We start from the raw sequence: 20898 nt of genomic DNA, 5'->3' as shown, positions 1-20898 counted from the left end.
ATTTTTACTTCCTAAAAATACTCTTACTTCAAATGGAAAGTTTTGAAAAGTTGCTCAAAAACCGACTCAATTACCAAATTCGTTGAATATATTTCCGTGATTGCAAAATGTGACCGAAACCATGAGTCACTCTTTTTGTCTCCCCATACACTCCTTCTCGGCTCCCACGTGTCCGTTTGCTTGTCATTTCTTCCTTTTTATTACAGTAACATTATCACATCATTCTCATTATTTTGTGGCGCCCGAGCGCACTAGGAGTGCTGTTGGGTTACGGTAGAGGTTGCCCTGAGCGACACCGGTCGCTGTTATCATAATCATTGAATCCCATTTTATGACGCTCTTCATCTGACAAGTACGCGAGAGACCGCAGAAAGCTCACAAAATAGGACATTGCGCCGAGAAGCGCAGAGAAGCCGGGGCAGGCTGCGCCAGGTCTCTCCTGCACTGTGAATGTTTATTCGCAACGAAAAATATTCATTTTATTCTTCTCTTTTTGGCCTAAAATTTTGTCTTTTTTCAGGTATCTCGTTCAAAATTGAAAAGATGCAACGCTCTCAACAAGGACGCAATGGTAAGTGCAAAAAATATACATAGTTCGATAAAAATTAAAGTTTCAGGAAACCCTGAGAGATGCTCAGGGATTTTGGCTCACAAAATGCCCAACATGCACCAAACAACACGCAGGATCGTGGAAAAAATGGAAGATGATCTAAGACACGCAAGAGTGAGAGATTGACTATAACTTTTTTTTAAATATATAATCTAATTTTTCAGGATCCGGCTCACAAGATTGGGATAATGGAAATGTACATCGTACAACTCTGCGAACATGCGGAGGTAGGGTCTTAGGTACTTCTTTAAACGCAAAGAGCCCAAAATTTCAGTGTATCATTGGTGGATTTGATACTTTGAATGATCGGCTTCATGACTTAAGAATGAGAGCTGAGATAGGTGAAGATACGTCAAAGGTTTGTAAAGATGTCAAAGGTTTGTAATAAAAACATTAGTATTCAGGAAACCGAGGACAAGTTGAGAGTGGATCTCAGTAAGACGATCGGTGTCTTGGATTTTTTGACACGCGACCTTGAGAGTAAGGGCAAATCCCTTGAAGTATGGTAGATGAAGAGTTGAGTAAATCTTATTTTAAGATTTTCAGATTTTGCAAAAGAAAGTGTCAGATTTGACACAAAGGAACGATACGGTAGGTTTTACTAGTTACTTTTCCTATGAAAAATACAGCTGCGTCTTCAACAAAAAAATCGCGAAGCAAAAAGAGGTGCGTTGAAGAGTCAAGCTTCACAGCGTAAGCTTTACAATTTCAGAAAGGAGAAATGAAGAAACAAATTCAAGAGTTGACGGAGAAAGTTGAGAAGAAGGGAGCTGGAAATATTGAGGTTAGTTTAAAAAGTGGAGTAGAGCCATGACATTTTTTGCTCTAAAGGTGGAATAGCGCCAGTGGGAAAATTGTCGACCAAAAAAAATTTTTTTTTCGACATTTTTTATGTTTTAATTTTGTTTAAATTATTTTTATTAAAACATTGTAGGGGTCGAAACATGCGATATTTCTTTAAATTTCTTGAAAAGCTAGTATTTTTCAAAATTTTGGCAATTTGCCAAAACTTTGACCGGAAATTATGAAAAATCTAAAATTTTTTGGAGTGTTGATGATATTTGGTTGTTTTGGATCATTATAAGTGCATTTAGACAAAAATTCCCACTGGCGCTAGTCCACCTTTAAATGCCAAAAAATAGACCAAAATGACCGATTATAACCAAAAAAAAAATTTTAAATATAAAATTGTCGATAATTAAATAGGCCAATTTTGAATTTTTTGTCTATATTTTTGGGGATACGAAGATTTTTGTTTAAAAAAATGACAAAAAGTGTTATGAATCTAATATAGAAAAAAATAATCAAAAACATCCTATTAATCTAGCCAGAAAACGCAAAACTATCGAAAATGACGTCACTGAATAGCGAGGAAACTCGAATTTAATTTGGCCGTTTCTTTGACTTTTGCAAAATTAAAAAAATTATTGAAAAAAATACAGATAATTGAAAAAAACAATGAATAGTTACTTCTGGCATTTATGTAAATCAAAAATGTTTTGACTCTACTTTAACTTAATATTAAGTGCGTGGTGTCATGCAGTCCCATCGGTCCACTTCATACAAAAATGGCAGGAAAATATTTTTTGAAAAGTTGTGACGTCAAAGCGCATTTTGAATAAATGTTTTCCAATTTAAGCGTCGATTTTCGTGAAGTTTCTCCATTTCACTTGCTAAATTTCGATAAAATATAAATTTTATAAATTACCATGAAAAAGTTATTTGAAAAATTATTAAAAATGTCCCGAAAATCGAAAAACAACTATTCGAAATGCGCTGTGACGTCATAAATTGTCAAAAAATATTTTCCCGCCATTCCGTGGGTAGCGGAGAGATGAGACAATCTGACATCACGTGCTCAATGAAGAATTTGATTTCCAGGACCAACTTCAAGCCAAGATCAAGGACTTGGAAGACGTGCTTCGCCAAATGACATTGAACTTGACGAAAGAACAGGCAAAGTCGAAGGTGAAAAGTTTCCCTTTCATTGTATAATAAATTCTACATATTTTCAGGCAACCTGTGACAAATTGCACAGAAGATCCAAAACACTTGGTGAATCCCGCGAGGAGGCCAGGGTGGTGTAATCATTTTTCGGGCAGATTTTAAATTTATTTAATTTTCCAGAAGCTGAGTATTGCCCTGAATGAGGAAAAGGCCAAATACCAGGATCTATTGAGAGATTACCGACGTGTTAGACTGGAAGGCATGGAACCTCGGCTAGATGAATGGTCAGGCGAACCCATTCCGCACTTTGAACACCGGAACAACACCAACTCGGATGCAATCAGAACAACTGAAAATGGGATCAGAGAGGACCTTCTATTCGATTCTTTCGATGAAGATTTCGATGAAGAGAGTGGTGAAAACGACGAATAAAATACATTTTGGCATTTTCCATAATACCTTAAAATCTGATGCAGCTACTTTTTAAAAATCCATTTTAATGTTACTTCTGAAATAAACAAAAATTGCAACGAATTTCCATTCCATTGGTAAAACCTATTTAAAGTTTTGAAAATTATAATTTTTACTAATAAATCCTATAATCCGGAATCAAGGGGACCCCTTTTAAAAGATTTAAAGGTTAAAGATGATCCGTTCATCAAGTGACCCACGGGGCTATAATTTAAGCCACGTCCTAGCCTGGGACTGTGGACGATTATCCAGTCGTGGAGGTAAGGCCGACCTTGAAGACGTGACCTTCAGATTGTTAGCGGCCACCACTACCGACTGAGCTACCTGCCCCCCGGTTTGAATAATAATTGAATAATTTGCGAAATATTCCATTTTCTAGTTGTTATTCCCAAAACCATGAGGACTTTTTTCCTATTAATAACTATTATATTTTCTTGCCAAATTAGGTAAAGTGGCTCCGCAAAAATATTTTCCTTCATGCCAATCCATCCTATCATCATCGCATGATAAGCCGCCTATAATCTCTGTCAGAAAAAGAGTTAGAGAAAAAGAGCAAGCTGGTTGCCATGGCAAACTGAGGAGCACATCTCTAGCTCTACTACTCTGAACTTTTTTCAAAGATGACCGAGTCCTGGTCGCAGGTTTTCAACAATCCCATTTCCGCTGCTGATTACTTTTTCGCTGAGAGTCTCAAGCTTCAACAACGGAACAACTTACTGGAGATGGAAGTTGTGGAGGAGAAGGCGGCGAACACGATGTTGAGAAATGATTTGAAGGTACTTAATTAATTTCTGAAAATTGTTAACAATCAAAAAGTTAATTAGAACTGCAAGGGAATGCTCAAGGAGCAAGAGGAGCTCTTAGCCGCGGAGAAGCGAAAATCCCCGGTTAGTTGGGAGAGATCGTTGACACCGGACAAGAAAAATCGAGATGACTTAATGGATAGTGTTGTTCTGGAAAGAATGAATATTGTGAGTTTTCGCATGGTAAGGCTAAATTACTACGTGTTCCAGGTACCCGGAGATCAGGAATCGGAAGACACAACAGTTTACTTGAGCAGGGGAATCTGTATGATGCACCGCGAGTGGATGTTGGAGAGGAAGGTATGATCTACACAAAAAATTAAATCTGTTATTAGCTACCCTAAAAGCTACTTCAGTCTATAGAAAAGCTATTTAAGCTAGCCAGAGATCGCTTGTCAAACAGAGAGGTACACCTTAGGTAGGGCTTCCATGTGAGGCAGGCGCGGTTTGAAGGGGCCTGACGTCTGCCTCCAACTTACCGCCTGACGCCTGCATCTCGCCTTATTTCTGGACTCTGACGAGAAGTCTACATCTCTTTCGACGCGGCTGACACTTTTTGGGTTCCGCGCCAAACTATACTTTAGGACGAGGCTCGCGCAGCGAGGCAGGCGCCCCAGTCGTTTTAGCGCCTACATGGAAGCATTACCTTTAGGCCCTCTCCTTCAAGTCACTCAAAGCTACCATAACCGAAAAAACTCTTCCCAGGCCTACCCCGGGCTTAATCCCTATATCTAGCTTACCTACATTTCAGGAGCAACAGGATAAACTCCTCTTACTGTCCGGCTCCTTGGAGATGGAGCGCCAGCAAACTGCTGTAAACTTACTTTTACATTTCACAAAGAATCATGCATTGTTTCAGGAAACCTGTGAGATAATAACAATGCTGGAAGCTGAATTGGAGCAGGAGCAGGCTGATGCAAAGGTGAAGGTGCTTTACAGAGAAAATCAATTTATATTTGGTTTCAGAAGAAGCAAAAGAGTTTGAATCGGGAAATTGAGAAATTGAAGGAGAGGATTGAAAAAATGGCGGCTGAAGAGCCCGAGCAGGAGGCAAAAAAGGACGTTTGCAAAAGGAATGTCAACCACTTCAAGCTTGACGAAACCTGCCCAATTCAGATAATCAAGTCTGAAAGAATCAAAGTAGCTCAAAATGAGATTCGTGAGCTTAACAAGCAACTAGACGCGGAGCAGGATCCTCTGAAAAAGTTGGAGTACATGGATTCTATCAGAGAGAAGGCTTCCCTGATTGCTCAGGAAGCAATGGATCATGCAGAACTTTTGAATTCTGTGCTGGACTATGAGAGGGATGCGCATACAGTAAGGGGAATTATAGAGAAAACCCCGTAACCAATTTGATGTGTTTTCAGGAGATCCGTCACCGCCAACTTCGTAAACAGAAGAAGGAAATTGAAAAGTTGATTGGAGAATGGAAAGTAAAGGAAAAAGAGCATCAAAACGATATGTGCAAACTGGCGCAGCAGATTTTGGACCAAGCGCTTGAATTCAAGGTGGGCTAGTTCTAACTAGCTAAGCTACAATCCAAGCTTTCAGGCCAGCAATAAGGCCCGGGCCAAAGAGCATCCAGCATCAAGCAAGAGCGAGGAACAGTCTTCAAACAAGGAGATCCTTAGCAGCCTGGAGGCAAAGCTCAAAAAGGAGCAGGACGATCATTTGGTAAGTGGGGTTTTAGGTTATTGAGCTTATAGGCTAACAATGTCATTCCAGAAGCTTCCTTATGAGAGCTTACATAAAAAGTTCCTAGATTTTGCTGTTCATTACCGTAAATATTTGTTTTACCAGGTAACAACCAATCAGCTCAACTATCAAAGTGCTATCCTGAATGAAGCTCAATCGGAAATCAAGGTAAGACATGACTAACACTTCTTCAAACCATCAAGGTATCTTTTTCAGAAGCTCGAACAGCTCATCCTCAAAAATTCCGAGGAGCTGGAGAGCTTACAGACCTGGAAATCCGACTCGACGATTCGAGAGCAAAATCTTATGGTGAGTTGTATTTTTATTTTGGAACCGTGAGTTTTTATTGAAATTTTCAGGACGAGAATTGCAAGCAGTATGTGGATATATGCGATCTCCAAAACACAATCAGAGGACTGCGGTTTGCTGATACGGTAGGAATAGCTATGCATGTTAAAAAAATAAGACATGAGATATTGCAGCGCTGGATGGAGGAACATCTAAAGTTGAATGAGCAAGTCGATTCGATGAAGCAAGGCTTTGAGTTGGTGGATACTGGATATGGACCTACACAGGGAACATTTGGAGTGGTGGAGAAGAAGAAGGCAGAAGAAGAAGTGACGGTAGAGGAGGAGGATTATGAGGAGTGGTAGATATTACCAGTTTTATTTTTTTCTGAAATTCAAATCAAGTCACACATTTAACCACTGAATTAACAAGTGAATTCTAATTAAAAGAAATGTAATCCATCAATATAATTAATTATTTTTAAATTCTTGCTCAACTTAACACACTTTTACCCACTGATTCTCCAACTCCACATCTTGCTCCGTTAAAATAAATCTGAAATGCAATGGAGCAGTTGTCTTTGTATTATTCACAACTCAGATAAATCGAACCATGCAGGCACCGCTCCAAACCACGCAGGTGACTGCCCACCACGCAGGCAACGCGTCAAGACCACTCAGGCAACCAAAAGCACGCAGGTGACGCCTAGGAACCACGCAGGCAACGTCTACATACCACGCAAGCAGCCAACGTTCAGCCACGCTCGGGATTCCTAGGCCAATGGCTGCGTACTCCTCTCGGACAACCTTTTCGTCTAATTTTTTTTTCCTAATTTAATGGAATGTTCCGTTTTTTTCTTGCGAAAAGAACTTTAATGTTTGTTTTCCACGTCTTAACGAAACTAAATATATGTTTTCAGCTAAATATGCCAACCCCCCCCCCCCATGATCTCGGAATCAAGGTCGGAGAAGTCGATGTTACCGTCAATCCAGGACTTTCCTGTAGATTCCTCGTCACAGCTCTTCCAACAATTTATCAGTGAGTTTTCGAAAATTATTTATTTCTACAAAAATCTTTTTTTTTCTCAGCGTCAAGGATGGTGTCTTCCCTCAATATTCTGGAGCTCGTGACAAGACTGACTTCATTTCATTCTTCGAGTACAAGAAATACCGTGTGATTAAGTATAACATTCCAGTATTTCCTGAAATTCAATGTGTTCCTTTCAGATGCAATCACCTCGCTCACATGGGATGGAAATTAGAAAGTTTTGTATTCTGGAAGCAGTGATCATCTCATCATAATGCAATGTGAGAAATCGGAAAAGGACACAATGGAAAAATCACAAAACTCTACGCAGCTCCAGCAGCCAAACGTCTCTTCTCGGCTGACGAACACGGAAAACTCATGTGCTGGGATATGAATTGCAAGAGAGTTGAGACGCCTGAATGGAAAACTTCGAATTGTTGTCAAGAATGCAATCAGCCGTTCTTCTGGAATCTTCTAGCAATGTGGCAGAGGAAAATTGTCGGATTAAGACTACATTTCTGTAGAACGTGTGGATCAGCAGTCTGTGGATCTTGCTGTGACAACTGGACCACGTATCCACCAATGGGATATAAGACGAAAATTCGCATTAGTAATGATTGCAATGTACGAATGAAAGACAATCCACAGAATTTCAAGTAAGTTGTAAAGAAAATGGTTGATGAAAGTAATGTTCAATTTTAGCCTCACTCCACTTGCTGTTCCGCATGAAATCTATACTGGAATCACTGCTATGCATCTCCAGGAAACTCTCGGAAGTCTAGTTACCAGTGGCCTATCGCGTGTTAATTATTTGGGATGTTCGAAGTGTTTGCTCCGCCACTTCCGGATCACAATAGATAATTACTTCTTCTACTTTTCGAATGTCTCATAATTCTTATTATTTTTATCTAATTTATTGCTTCTCCTTTCTATTTTGTATATTAACTCCCAAAAACGCCCATCCTTCCCCAAGACCATCTAAAACTTACCAATATTTCCCGATACCTCTGACAGGTTGTCCTGAATAGTTTTTGTGATTCTTAAATTTCTTCTAAACCTAAGTTTCCTAAATATTCGATTGTAACTTTTTTTTGTAATTTTTTTGTTTTTGTAGTTTGTAAATAAACAATATGTTTGAAAAACAATCGAAATCTGCGTCTTAGATGGTGAAACGGTAGGAAGGGGAAGGAGCGGGCTGCGTACTGCCATTGCTGCAAGACCACGCAGGCGTCGCCTTCAATCCACGCAGGCAACGCGTTGAAACCACGCAGGGACTGGCATTCTTGAGCGTGGTTTGTACGCGTTGCCTGCGTGGTTTGGAGCGGCGCCTGCGTGGTTCGATTTATCTGAGAACTGTCAGATGAAGTTTTGGGAAATTCCGATTATTCAAAAGTTTCACAGAATTAATAGTGTAATTATCATTATTCCCAGCTCTTCTTAAGCCGATTGATATGCTCTCCAACATCTCCATACATTGACGTCATCACTCCAATCCGAAGTTTCCTATTTCGAATTGTCAGTTTTGTTTTGCAGTGAATGACAAGTGGAAGGCATAGATTCGCATAGGTCACTCCCTGAAAATTGAATTATGTTAAGTTAAATTTGAGAGGAGTGCTGCTCCAAGAAATAATAGATAATTGAGTTTGATTACCTATTGAATAAAACTGTTATACATATGTACTAAGTTGTCGAGATTGAACATAAAAAAGTTGAACCGCCATTAGAATTTTTTTTATTTTTCGCCATTAGAAAATTTAGAGTTTTTTGAGAAGTTTCAATATAGAATTTGGTCTTTTAAAGTCAGTGAGGCTGGCAAATTTTTATCGGAATTCGGAAGACGTCTAAAAGACTACCTGTTTCCGAATTTTGGGCAATCCAACGCCTGTTCTTGAGGTACATATATTTTTGAGTTCCTATGATTTTTGTCTTGTTACAATAATTTTACACTACTAGTTCTAAAACTACGATACAAGGATTCAACAATACTCATATACATAAACTCACCACGAAAAATGGAGCAAGTTTATTGTACTCCTCATCCGACAATGTACTTTTGAATATTCTCAAATAATTAACGCCAAGTGAAGAAATCAGAATGCAGGCGAACTGTAGAACAATCAATATACACACTGATTGAGATGCCGCAACATTCTCATAAGCTATGTATCGTTCTCCAGGTGAATAACTAGTCTGCTGGATTCTGAAATTTCAGAGACCTCAAACAGGAAACATCGTAAACTTTCCAGTATTCAAAAACAACTCACTGTTTCTCGGACTTCACGCTGAGGTAGTAGACAAATACAGTGACTATAATGCAGATACCCATGATCAGAGTGCGAAAATCATTGATTTTCACGAAATTAGTTGCGAGTTTTGGGGCATAATTGCAAAATGGTTCATAGCCAAGTGGTGGAACTCCATATAATCCAACATAATACGTGCCGAGTGTGAAAATGAGTTGGATGAAAAGCAGGAAAATGGAGACGTAGTACTGATGAGATAGGTAGTATTTTGGAGTGTAGCAAGATATCAGTCTGAAATCAGAAGATATGGAAGTGCTGAAATAGTGGTTAAACCTGTCAAAAGCCAATGAAAATACTGAGTAGGTCGAGAAATATGTGGTCAGGTAGTATACAAATAGTTCAACTTCACATTCCGTGAAGTGGAATGGTAAGCGGCAAGGCTCGGATGCAAAAACTATACTTCGGTATATCTGGCGGATCTGAATTTTGGAATAACGAAATTTTCAGAAATTCGGTTCATTGAGTGAGCTGATAATTTACTATTGTAAAACAATAATCACAGTGCTATTGTCTTCTTTCGGGATCCCCCAAAAACGACCCAGCGCAGGCTAAACATCCACCGTGTTACTAACTAAAAAGTCAGTAAAATTTAATACGTGTCTAATAATATGCTCTGCTTAATCAGTTTTAAGGCATAACATAAACACCTCTCAACTGATAATCAGAAAAGAATAAGCTCTAATCATCTTCTGATAAGCATGTGATCACAAAAAGCGAAGAACCTTTTTTTACATAAAAACCAAAACTAACCCGTATTTCCAACATCGTTGTCTGATGAATTATTGAATTCAATAAACAAACGAGCAGAATAAGCCTTGTTGAATTTGAAAATATATTATTTTTCCAAAGAGTTCGAATTGCCAACCGAGCAAAATAGTAGCTTAGGAGGATTACTGTCACAACGAGTACAGAGCTCATTTTCACTGTAATCGAGGTCAATGCATTGGTGAGACCTTCGGAAGCGCATCTTCGGCTCTCGACGATCTCTTCAGCAGTTTTGTTCATTCGTTCTTAGTTGGGCAAATAGAGTATATTAGAATAAAATGAAAAGGAGAAGCGAGAAAACAAGGAAGGTATTTTGATAATTACACAGACTGAGTGCTTCTAACGAATGAGCTTTGGCGGCGAGTCACTTGGGAGTGCTGAGTATCGGGCTTCAGGCAAATCGCACAAAAAATGGAAAAGTAGTTTGGTTACCAAACACGGTTTTGTTCATTACGTATTTGTTTTTAAGAAAGGAAGAAGAAGAAGCGTACTTTAAAAAAATCTTACAAGTAAGGAGTGTCAAGTCACAATGACTGCCTGTTTTGTAATATCAAATTTGAAGTTGTTGACAATAAGCAATTCATCAGTAAATTTAGAACATTAAAATTATCAATATTCCCAACTCTTCTTCAGCCGAGCAATATGTTCTCCGACATCTCCATACATTGATATCATTACTGCAATTCGTAATTTCCTGTTTTGAATAGTTAGTTTTGTCTTGAAGTAGATGGCAAGTGGAAGGCATAGATTCGCGTAGGCTACTCCCTGAAAATCGGAATATGGAAAGTAAAAAAACAATCGACTCACCGGAAGGAACGCACCAACTTTTGTGAATGTTTCCTCTGACACTGCTTCTTGCATCATCAAGAGCAGATTCACTCCGAATGACGATATCATGGTGCATGAGAATTGAAGAACAATTAATATGCACACTGATTGCGATGTTGTAACATTCTCATATGCAGAATATCGTTCTCCAGGGGAATAACTGCATTTCTGGATTCTAAGACAAAACATATTTAGAAGAGTTGTAAACTTTAGCGCACTCACTGTTTCTCTGACTTTACACTAAGATAGTATGCGAACCCCGTGACTATAATGCATGATACCATAACTACCGTGCGTACGTCGTTAATAGTGATATGGTGTACCGCCATTTTTGGGTAGTAGTTGCACATTGGCACATAACCAGCTAGTGGGACTCCATGGTATGCAATATAAAATGATAAGATTGCGAGAAGAAACTGGAGGACTAGCAGGGATATCGCAATAAAGTATTGATGCATGTGGTAGTATTTTGACTTGTAGTGAGATATCAATCTAAAACTCTATGAATTCTATGCGCGTGAAAGACCAATCTAACCTGTCAAACGTGAGAGAGAAAACTGAATACGTGGAAAAGTAGTTTGTGAGGTAATAGAAGTACAGTTCAATTTCACACTCTGATGAGCGGAATAATATCTCGCAAGGTTCTGAGGCAAACACGATGCTTCGGTATATCTGGGTGATCTGAAATCTAATTTATAAATAGTTAAAAAGAAGTCTGAAGCTCTGTAAAAATGTATGTTTCAATCTCAAACAATTTTACCTTATCATGTTTTAAAAAAAGATTTCAACAGCTGAGATTGAAAAAAAAACAAAACAAACCCGTGTCTCCATCACCGTCGTCTGATGAACGACTGAATTCAGCAAACACACTATTAAAATTAGTCTTGTTGAATTTGAGAATATATTATTATTCCAAAGAGCTTGAATTGCTAGCCAAGAAAAACAGTAACTGATTAGAACAATTGTTGAAATGAATGCACAGTTAAATTTAAGTGTAACAGAGGTCAGAGCACTGGCTAGACCGTCTGAAGCACACTTTAAACTGTCGAGCAGCTCTTCGGCGGTTTTGTTCATTTTGTGAGTGTTTTTAAAAACGGAAGAAAAAGCGTTCTTTAAAAGCTATTCTCAAAACCAAGTGATCAACGGTAGTGAAAATTACATATCACGGGGTAAGTGTCTACAAATCAGAAAAGTTCTGAGATTCTTCTAATGAATAGACCTTGATGGCGGGTCACTTGGGAGTGATGAGTAAGGTTGTGTCAAGTCAGAATATCAGAATAACTTTCTGTTTGTAAGATCAAATTTTATAGTTACTTTTATTCAATGCACAAAAACGGACAGTAAACAATTTATTTTAACTTGAGAAAAAATAAAACTAAATTGAAAAAAATTAGAGCACAACGGTCTGAAAAATAAGAACCAATAAGAACCTCTAATAAGGTAGCTTTAATGTTAGCAAATAAAAATTAATAGAAACATTCAGGTTTTTTACAATAATTTCGGTAGACAATTAACTCAACAAAAAAACAGAAAAATCGTCTTGCCTCGCCTTCTGTCATAAACGTAGTACAACTTTCTGAGTACAAGTTAGTATCAAAAATAAAATTGAACACGTTTTATCATTATTCCCAACTCTTCTTCAGCCGAGCAATATGCTCTCCGGCATCTCCATACATGGATGTCATGACTGCAATTCGAAATTTTCGATTTCGAATAGTAAGCTTTGTCTTGAAGTAGATGACAAGTGGAAGACATAAGTTAGCGTAGGTTATGCCCTGAAAATTCGTAAATATTTATATGAAGACACTTGATTTGTAAAAAAAATCTCACCGGTAGGAACAATGCAATCGTGGTGAATGTTCCTTCTGACATTGCTTCTCCCATCATCAGAAGCAAATTCATTCCGATTGACGTTAGCATAACGCATGAAAGCTGAAGAATAATGAAAATACACACTGATTGGGATGTTGTAATATTCTCGTATGCAGAATATCGCTCTCCAGGAGAATAACTGATTTTTTGGATTCTGAAATAAAACACATTATTGAATTGAGATCTATATTGCTTGATAGGTAATAAGGCAACTGTAATTAGTCAAGTTTTTAAAAATTTGGTGCAAAAATATTTCAAACTGTATATATAGTCTTGCACCCCTACGGACAAGTTGAAAATTAGTTTTGCATGCAAAAAACACATGAAACACACTACGTTTAAAACATGTTGCTATGTCTGTCAGTCGTAGCAAGGTAGAGCAAGGTTACAACAGGTTACACTCCTCCAATAAGTATCGCTGAAGCACTTACTGTTTCTCTGACTTCACGCTTAGATAATATGTAAACCCCGTGACTATAAGACAGCAAACCATGACCATAGTGCGAACGGTGTTGATTGTGCCATATTGCACAGCTGCTTTCGGATACTGAATGCACACTGACACATAACCAGCTAACGAGACTCCATAGAATGCGATGTAGAATGATACGAGTGTGAGCAGAAGCTGGATGACTAGCAGAGAAATCGCGATAAAGTATTGATGCGTGTGGTAGAATTTTGATTTGTAGTGTGATACCAATCTTAAACCCAATAAATTTGAAGCATGATCATAAAAAATAAAACGCTAACCTGTCAGAAGTGAGAGAAAAAACTGAATAGGTGGAGAAATATCCAGTGAGGAAAAAGAAATAGAGGTCAACGACACAGTCGGATGAGCGATATAGTAGTTTGCAAGGATCGGATGCAAAAAGGAAGCTTCGGTAAATTTGACGCACCTGAAATTCTTAGTGTAAGTTTTTTAAACAGTTGTGGTAAGTCTAACCCGCGTCTCCATCATCGTTGTCTGGTGGACCACTGAATTCAACAAGCACACTATTAAAATTAGCCTTGTGGAATTTGAAAATATATTATGCCTCAAAAGAGCTTGAATTGCTAGCAAAATAAAACAATAACTGATTAAAACAATTGTTGAAATGAATATACAGTTAAACTTAATTGTAACAGAGGTCAGAGCACTGGAAAGATCTTTTGAAGCACACTTCAAACTGTCGAGCAGGTCTTCGGCGGTTTTGTTCATTTTGTGAGTGTAGTTAAAGAGAAGAATAAGCGTATTTTGAATAATATTTTCAGATCCAAAGGATGAAATTAATGATAGCGTTGACGGTAAATATCATGCGGTAAGTGTCTACAAAAGGCAGTTCTTGCTTGATGCGTCTAATGAATAGACTTTGACGCCGCCCCTCTTGGGAGTGATGAGTAAAAAATGTCAAAATAACTTTCTGCTCGTGACATCAAATGTTGCTGATACTATTATGTTACTGTTCGTAGTTACACAAAATTTAGAACAATTATCATGAGAAACTGCTGAAACGTATTTTCGGCTTTTCAGACACCCGTAAAACTTTCAATAACAGTCCAGAGTGGAGGTGTACGGCAAATCTGCCGAATTTATTTGGAACACAAATTAACAGTTTTTTAATATCATTACTCCCAACTCTTCTTCAGTCGATCAATATGCTCTCCGGCATCACCATACATTGATGTCATTACTGCGATTCGAAATTTCCTATTTCGAATTATTAGTTTTGTTTTGAAGTAGATGACAAGCGGAAGGCATAGATTCGCGTAGGTCACTCCCTGAAAATAAGAAAATTTTAACATGCTTAGCGACAAAACTTTTTCACCGGTAGGAACAAAGCTACTAGAACAAATGTTCCCTCTGACACAACTTCTCCCATCAGCAGAAGCAAATTGATTCCAATTGACGATAGCATATTACAGAAAAGCTTGAGAACAATCAAAATGCACACTGATTGGGATGTTGTAACATTTTCGTATGCAGTATATCGTTTTCCAGGGGAATAACTGCTTTTTTGGATTCTGAAACAAAATTTTTTTTTTATTTAAAAGAATATTAAACTTTAGCGCACTTACTGTTTCTCTGACTTTACGCTAAGATAGTATATAAACCCTGTGACTACAAGGCAGCAAACCATGACTACAGTGCGAACAGTGTTAACTGTGCTATAGTGTACAGCTAATCTTGGATAATGAATGCACACTGGCACATAACCTGCAAGATGGACTCCATAATATGCAATATAAAACGATACGAGTGTGAGAAGAAGCTGAAGGACTAGCAGAGATACTGCGATGAAGTATTGATGCGTGTGGTAGAATTTTGATTTGTAGTGTGATACCAATCTTAAACCCAATAAATTTGAAACATGGCGATAAAATGAAAATCTAACCTGTCAAAAGCGAGAGAGCAAACTGAATAAGTGGAGAAATAGCCAGTGAGGTAATAGGAATGAAGTTCAAAGACACAATCGGATGAGCGATATAATAGATTGCAAGGTTCGGATGCAAAAACAAAGCTTCGGTAAGTTTGACGCATCTGAAACAAACTTTAGACACTCATTGGCAACGTTTTTAAGGAAATAGGGGTGTGCGGCAAATCCCAGAATTTCGGCAAATTCGGCAGAGTTGCCGTGATTAACAAACTCCGAAAAATTTGATAATGATGTTTTTTGGAAGCACCAAAACTACTGAATTCTCGATACACATCTTGTTTCTCAAAATCTCTCGTTTCTCTCTTCTCCGTGTAGTGTGTCTGCTTCAGAATTTGAAAAAACTAAATTTTGTGTCATTTAATTAAATTTTAGGGGACAAAATCAATAGTTGTCGTCAAAATTGTACATATTATAAAATTTTTGATGAGTGCGGCAAAGTTCGAAATTTGCCGTGCTCGCCAAACTGCAAATTCGGCAAATTTGCCTCACACCCCTGCTGTAAAAGCTGCCCGCACATGTGATACAAAACAAAACCAACCCGTGACTCCAGCATCGTAGTCTGATGGACAACTGAATTCAGCAAACATGCAATTAAAATTAGCCGCGTTGAATTTGAGAATATATTATTCTTCCAAAGAGCTCGGATAGCTAGCCAAGTAAAGCAATAACTGAGTAAAATAACTGTTGTAATGAATAAAAAGTTAAATTTCATGGTAATAGATGTCAAAACACTGGTGAGACCTTCAGAGGCGCATTTCTGACTGTCAAGCTCTTCAGCAGTGAGCTGACTCATTTCGCTTTGAATAGATAATAAAATGAAAAATACTTTAGGAATCTGATAATAATTAAAGCTAATGAAAGCTCAAAAAGCCAATTCTGTGAGCAGATGTGTGGTTTCTGCTCTAATCAGACAACACATCAAATTACTCGCAGTCAACAAAGTTTCTGACTCAATTCTGATTATCAATACAATGAGTTCAATTGATCAATTGTTCTTCGAGAGCATTAAAGCTTAATTGAATATGTATCGAGTTTGATAATGGCTCATCACGATAAGAAAAATTCGAAAGCTTTACTTGAAGGCAATTACAAAAACCGGCCCGAATCTCCATTGTCTGATAGACGACTGAATTCAGCAAACACATAATTAAAATGAGTCGCGTTGAATTTAAGCATATATTATTAATTCAAAGATCTTGAACCGCTAGCCAAGAGAATCTGATTAGAATAACAGTTGCGGTGTGACATTTGATAGTAATATAGGTCAGTGCATACTGTGATCTTTTTAACAGATCTGTTAATTTTTCGCTGACTAGTTTTCAAGAAAAAAATTAAGAATCAAGTGATAAACTTGATGATCGTATGGAAAAGCAAGAAATTAATATAAATTGACGTCGAGTCACTTGGGAATTATGAGTAATTAATATCATAATTTTCTGTTTGTAACCAGGGATGGATTCACCCGTGACCCGTTTCACCCGTTCACCCGTTTTTGGGCATTTTCACGAGTGACGGGTGACTCGCTCACCCGTGGTCTCGGAAACGGGTGAACGACAATTTTTTTTAAACGAAAATTAACATCAATTTCATGGAAATCAAAGGATAAAAAAGTTGAAATACTTTCTTGAATTAGTTGTTTTGTTATCTTTCGTTCATTATTTTGTTGTTTGTTCGATAAATGGATAGTTAGTGCTCGAACTAGTATGTTTTTGTCGAAAAAGTTATTTGAAAAGTTTTTAAAGAAAAAAAAATCGCACCCGTGTTTTATCACCCGTTCACCCGTTTTTGGGCGTTTTTGCGGGTGACGGGTGACCCGCTCACCCGTTTTTTTTAATTTTACGGGTGAAATCCATCCTTGTTTGTAACATCAGATTTTAAAATTATTATTATTATGATTCAATAAAGGCTGTAATGGGATTTTTCACATTGTCTAAAAACTTGAAAACAGTAGAACAGTGGAAAATTTGTGAAACACAATTTATTAGCCAGACTCAAAATTTCATTACCATTATTCCCAGCTTTTCTTCAGCCGATTGATATGCTCTCCGACATCTCCATAGACTGACGTCATAACTCCAATTCGAATCCTCCTCTTTCGAATTGTTAATTTTGTCTTGAAGTAGATGACAAGTGGAAGGCATAGATTCGCGTAGGTTACTCCCTGAAATTTAATGATAAAATAAAGAAGGAGGATTGATAGTTGTGGGAGTTTGGAGGTAATCAATAATTATGTAGATATTTCACGCGCCTTGGTACATAAATCAGAAAAACAACTCACCACAACAAACGGAGCGATCTTGTTGTACTCCTCATCAGAAAGCGTGCTTTTGATTGATTTGATATAATTAACGCCAAACGAGGACACCGAAATGCAGACGAACTGGAGAACAATTAATATGCACACTGATTGAGATGTCGCAACATTTTCGCGCGCCAGATATTGTTCTCCAAGCGAATAGCTCGTTCGCTTGATTCTAAAAGTTTGTATACATTTTATAACATAAGTTATATCTAGAATACTCACTGCTTCTCTGACTTAACATTTAAGTAATATATGAATATAGTGACTATAATGCAGAAAACCATGATCGTGGTGCGGAAATCATTGATTTTCACAAAGTTAGTTGCTAGTCTTGGGGCATAGTTGCAAATTGGCACATAGCCAAGTTTTGGAACTCCATATAATCCGAAATAATACGTACCGAGTGTGAAAACAAGTTGGATAATAAGAAGAGAGATAGAGACTTGGTACGGATAAGAAATGTAGCACTTTGGAAAAAAGTAGGATATTAGTCTGAAATCGGAAACATTTATGGGAATGTGGATGGGGCAATCTAAACCTGTCAAAAGTGAGAGAGAACACTGAATACGTGGAGAAATAGTTTGTGAGGTAGTAGAAATAAAGTTCGACTTCACAGTCTGTGAAGTGGAAGGGTAGGCGGCAAGGTTCGGAGGAATAAACAAAACTTCGGTATACCTGGCGGATCTGGAATTGGGGCTTTAGCTTCTTAAAAGTTAATAGGATGGGCCATAAATATGGTGATCAGGTGTTGCGCGGCAATTGCCGTTCGTCACTCTGGCAATTCCGGCAATTGCCGAATTCCCTATTGCCGAAAATTCCCCAAAACCGGCAATTGCCGAAACTGCCGAGTGGCCGGTAATTTTCGATTGCCGCGCACTCCCGATGGGGATCAAATTATGCAAGAAAATGTTGGATTTTACTACACCGACCATGATTTTAAGTGGGATTTCTTTAAATTATTGGAAGCTGATATGTTTTCCCATTAACTCTTTTTCCCCCTCTCAATGGAATTGTTACGTTTTTGTGCCGTTAATATTGGTCTATGAACCAATCGCTAACTTCTTTTAAAATCAATAAACTTTTTTTTTCATCAATAGCAAAAACCAACCCGTATCTCCATCATTGTAGACTGGTGGACAACCGAATTCAACAAACACACAATTAAAATTAGTCTTGTTGAATTTGAGAATATATTATTGTTCCAAAGAGCCCGGATTGCCAGCACAGCAAAATAATAGCTTAGGAGAATAACTGTCGCAAGAAATACAAAGCTGACTTTCACAGTGATCGAGGTTAAAGCATTGGTTAAACCTTCGGAAGCGCATCTTAAGCTTTCGACAAGCTCTTCGGCGGTTTTGTTCATGTTTTTAAAGAATGAACTGGAAATAATGGTATAGAAAGAAAAGTAGATATGCGTAAATATTTTTAGTATAAGAAGACAGAATGTGGGATTCTGACAATAAGAACTGGATTTTGGCGTCCAACCACTTGGGACTGATGCATCATAGACATCATTCATTATCATTCTAAGAAGTTAGATTTTAATAAATTGAAGATGATACTCTAAAGTGAGAAAGGAAGTTGGAATAAAGATGCAGTGGCCGTTAAGGGGCCTCAACTTGAAAAACTTGACGGCATTGAAAATTTGACACTGCACAACTAAACATTTTGAAAAATCTATATGTTTTTTAAAGATTATTATTCATGAAATTCGATTATGTTGGACTATTTCAACGCACTTATGAAAAATTCCCACAGGCGACACCGTCTGGGAACAGATTTTTAAAAAATCAGAACATCGGTTCTATTGAACTTTAGTACTTTTCAGTCATCTCTTACATCATTGAATTGTTATGTTTAATGTTATATGCAATAAGAACACAATTATGACACATCAGTTAAAATTAACGAAATAAAAATCGAAATTCTCAGTTACTCATAGTATTTTTTGCATAATACGGCATTCCGTTTACATTAAAATTATCATTATTCCCAGCTTTTCTTGAGCCGATTCATATGATCTTTGACATCTCCATACATTGATGTCATTACTGCAATTCGCATTTTCCTAGTCCGAATTGTTAGTGTTGTCTGGATAAAGATGACAAGAGGAAGACATAAATTTGCATAGGTTACACCCTGAAAATGAATTTGAAGTTGATGGCTAAATTGAAACGATGTGATTCCTCATTTCCAAACCTAGACAATTTTAGAATCTAGAGCTAATGCAATAAATAACCTTACAAGTTTATAGGTGTGAAAGTTTAAACAGTCGTGGCTGCGGGTAACGCCCTCACGGCAAAATATTTCGTGAGCCAAAAAGTATCGTCAAAGCAAATGCTGAGTTAGAAGTCTATGTGAAATGCCGATTAGAGTTCAATATTGCTCATAAGTTTTTCACACAAACTCACCGGTAGAAACGGAACAATTGTGTGGAACACTTTCTCTGACATTGATTTTTCACTCATCATAAGCAAATTCACTCCAAATGACGATATCATAATGCATGAGAATTGAAGAACAATTAAAATGCATACTGATTTGGATGTTGTAACGTTTTCGTATGCAGAATATCGTTCTCCAGGGGAATAACTGGTTTTTTGGATTCTAAAACTTCTTTAGCATACACAATACAAGAAGGGCAATATCAAGAATACTTACCGCTTCTCTAAATTCACACTTAAGTAATACACAAATATGGTAACAATAATACAAGAAACCATAACTCCAGTACGCACATTGTTAATCGTACTATAGTAAACAGATAATGCAGGGTGATATGTGCACATTGGTATGTAACCTGCTAAAGGAACCCCGTAGAATGCAATGTAAAACGATAATAATGTAAGAAAAAGCTGAAAAACTAGGAGAGATATAGCGATAAAGTATTGATTGATGTGGTAGAATTTTGATTTGTAGTGTGATATCAATCTGAAACAAAATAAATTTAAATCATTACCATAAACAAGAGATAACCTGTCAAAAGTGAGTGAAAATACTGAATACGTGGAGAAATAGTTAGTGAGGTAATAGAAATGCAGTTCAAAAACGCAATCTGATGAGAGGTATAGTAGTTTGCAAGGTTCAGCTGCATAAACAATGCTTCGGTATATCTGACGGATCTGAAACAGATTTGAAGTTAAGAAAGAACAAACTGAAGATTCCCAAGATAACTAAAAAGTCATGACCTACCCAACCTTCAAAATTGGGCAGTGAATATCGATTCACGACTTTTTAATAGATCATATATGTAGCTAGTCCCGATATGACTTAAATTCCGGCAACTTTTAGCTTCACCTTTTAAACGTGTTGTTGACTAACACATTTATAGACTTTTTTGATACATATAAAATTTATCAGGCTTGAATTGCTAGCCAAGAACAACAATAGCTAATTAGAATTACTGTGACAATAAAAGAAAAATTCATTTTCATCATAAAAGAAGTCAAGGCATTGGTGAGGCCTTCAGAAGCACACTTCCTACTGTCAAGAAGCTCTTCGGCGGTTTTGTTCATAGCTGGTTCTGTTGTGAAAAATAATACAAGAATGAAATGATCACTTATTATAATCATCT

The 20898-nt window shown here is 37.5% G+C and overlaps 7 protein-coding genes and 3 pseudogenes across 11 annotated transcripts; 3 read left to right on the top strand and 7 right to left on the bottom strand.

Annotated features, from left to right (window-relative positions):
• Positions 1 to 514: 514 nt before the first annotated feature.
• T06G6.4 (FAM184 domain-containing protein) lies at positions 515 to 3166 on the top strand. Its single transcript, NM_060822.5, has 10 exons — positions 515 to 571; positions 618 to 724; positions 775 to 837; positions 885 to 968; positions 1015 to 1110; positions 1157 to 1276; positions 1323 to 1394; positions 2492 to 2578; positions 2626 to 2688; positions 2738 to 3166. Exons 1-10 carry the CDS (start codon positions 544 to 546, stop codon positions 2987 to 2989), a joined length of 972 nt encoding a protein of 323 aa, NP_493223.3. The 5' UTR covers positions 515 to 543; the 3' UTR covers positions 2990 to 3166.
• A 482-nt stretch (positions 3167 to 3648) lies between these two features.
• T06G6.3 (Coiled-coil domain-containing protein 146) lies at positions 3649 to 6412 on the top strand (the record flags this gene model as incomplete). 2 transcript variants are annotated; one of them, NM_001026443.4, is made up of 12 exons in its annotated part: positions 3649 to 3804; positions 3853 to 3999; positions 4042 to 4131; positions 4583 to 4645; positions 4691 to 4753; positions 4798 to 5148; positions 5199 to 5339; positions 5383 to 5505; positions 5632 to 5694; positions 5743 to 5835; positions 5886 to 5960; positions 6009 to 6412. In NM_001026443.4, 12 exons carry the CDS (start codon positions 3649 to 3651, stop codon positions 6177 to 6179), a joined length of 1536 nt encoding a protein of 511 aa, NP_001021614.1. The 2 variants fall into 2 exon arrangements, with proteins under 2 accessions (NP_001021614.1, NP_001021615.1); NM_001026444.4 differs by having other exon boundaries at positions 3853 to 3915; positions 6009 to 6179.
• Positions 6413 to 6553: 141 nt separating this feature from the next.
• On the top strand, positions 6554 to 7732 carry T06G6.11 (annotated as a pseudogene). The gene is made up of 4 exons: positions 6554 to 6852; positions 6903 to 7078; positions 7178 to 7496; positions 7543 to 7732. Coding segments are annotated over exons 1-4 (984 nt in total).
• A 529-nt stretch (positions 7733 to 8261) lies between these two features.
• Positions 8262 to 10148, bottom strand: sra-24 (Serpentine receptor class alpha-24; the record flags this gene model as incomplete). Its single annotated transcript, NM_060819.2, has 5 exons — positions 8262 to 8414; positions 8845 to 9040; positions 9105 to 9374; positions 9417 to 9562; positions 9894 to 10148. The coding sequence occupies 5 exons, from the start codon at positions 10146 to 10148 to the stop codon at positions 8262 to 8264; spliced, it is 1020 nt and encodes a 339-aa protein (NP_493220.2).
• A 369-nt stretch (positions 10149 to 10517) lies between these two features.
• On the bottom strand, positions 10518 to 11810 carry sra-23 (Serpentine receptor class alpha-23; the record flags this gene model as incomplete). Its single annotated transcript, NM_060818.1, has 5 exons — positions 10518 to 10673; positions 10716 to 10911; positions 10959 to 11228; positions 11272 to 11417; positions 11556 to 11810. 5 exons carry the CDS (start codon positions 11808 to 11810, stop codon positions 10518 to 10520), a joined length of 1023 nt encoding a protein of 340 aa, NP_493219.1.
• A 548-nt stretch (positions 11811 to 12358) lies between these two features.
• sra-22 (Serpentine receptor class alpha-22) lies at positions 12359 to 13806 on the bottom strand (the record flags this gene model as incomplete). The annotated part of the gene is made up of 5 exons (NM_060817.2): positions 12359 to 12511; positions 12567 to 12762; positions 13040 to 13309; positions 13359 to 13504; positions 13552 to 13806. The coding sequence occupies 5 exons, from the start codon at positions 13804 to 13806 to the stop codon at positions 12359 to 12361; spliced, it is 1020 nt and encodes a 339-aa protein (NP_493218.2).
• A 407-nt stretch (positions 13807 to 14213) lies between these two features.
• On the bottom strand, positions 14214 to 15815 carry sra-21 (Serpentine receptor class alpha-21; the record flags this gene model as incomplete). Its single annotated transcript, NM_060816.3, has 5 exons — positions 14214 to 14366; positions 14414 to 14609; positions 14664 to 14933; positions 14981 to 15126; positions 15561 to 15815. 5 exons carry the CDS (start codon positions 15813 to 15815, stop codon positions 14214 to 14216), a joined length of 1020 nt encoding a protein of 339 aa, NP_493217.1.
• Positions 15816 to 16044: 229 nt separating this feature from the next.
• On the bottom strand, positions 16045 to 16341 carry F28C12.8 (annotated as a pseudogene). The gene has a single exon. A coding segment is annotated over exon 1 (297 nt).
• Positions 16342 to 17030: 689 nt separating this feature from the next.
• On the bottom strand, positions 17031 to 18687 carry sra-20 (Serpentine receptor class alpha-20; the record flags this gene model as incomplete). The annotated part of the gene is made up of 5 exons (NM_060815.1): positions 17031 to 17183; positions 17301 to 17496; positions 17547 to 17816; positions 17863 to 18008; positions 18433 to 18687. 5 exons carry the CDS (start codon positions 18685 to 18687, stop codon positions 17031 to 17033), a joined length of 1020 nt encoding a protein of 339 aa, NP_493216.1.
• A 623-nt stretch (positions 18688 to 19310) lies between these two features.
• On the bottom strand, positions 19311 to 20839 carry sra-19 (annotated as a pseudogene). The gene is made up of 5 exons: positions 20622 to 20839; positions 20301 to 20446; positions 19986 to 20255; positions 19736 to 19931; positions 19311 to 19463 (listed from the first exon to the last, which is right to left on the bottom strand). Coding segments are annotated over exons 1-5 (983 nt in total).
• Positions 20840 to 20898: the final 59 nt, after the last annotated feature.

This window comes from Caenorhabditis elegans, chromosome I (genome assembly GCF_000002985.6).
Source record: "Caenorhabditis elegans chromosome I".
NCBI classification, from domain to species: domain Eukaryota; kingdom Metazoa; phylum Nematoda; class Chromadorea; order Rhabditida; family Rhabditidae; genus Caenorhabditis; species Caenorhabditis elegans.
The sequence above is the reverse complement of the archived record's forward strand: the minus strand, read 5'-3'. Positions and strand labels throughout refer to the sequence as shown.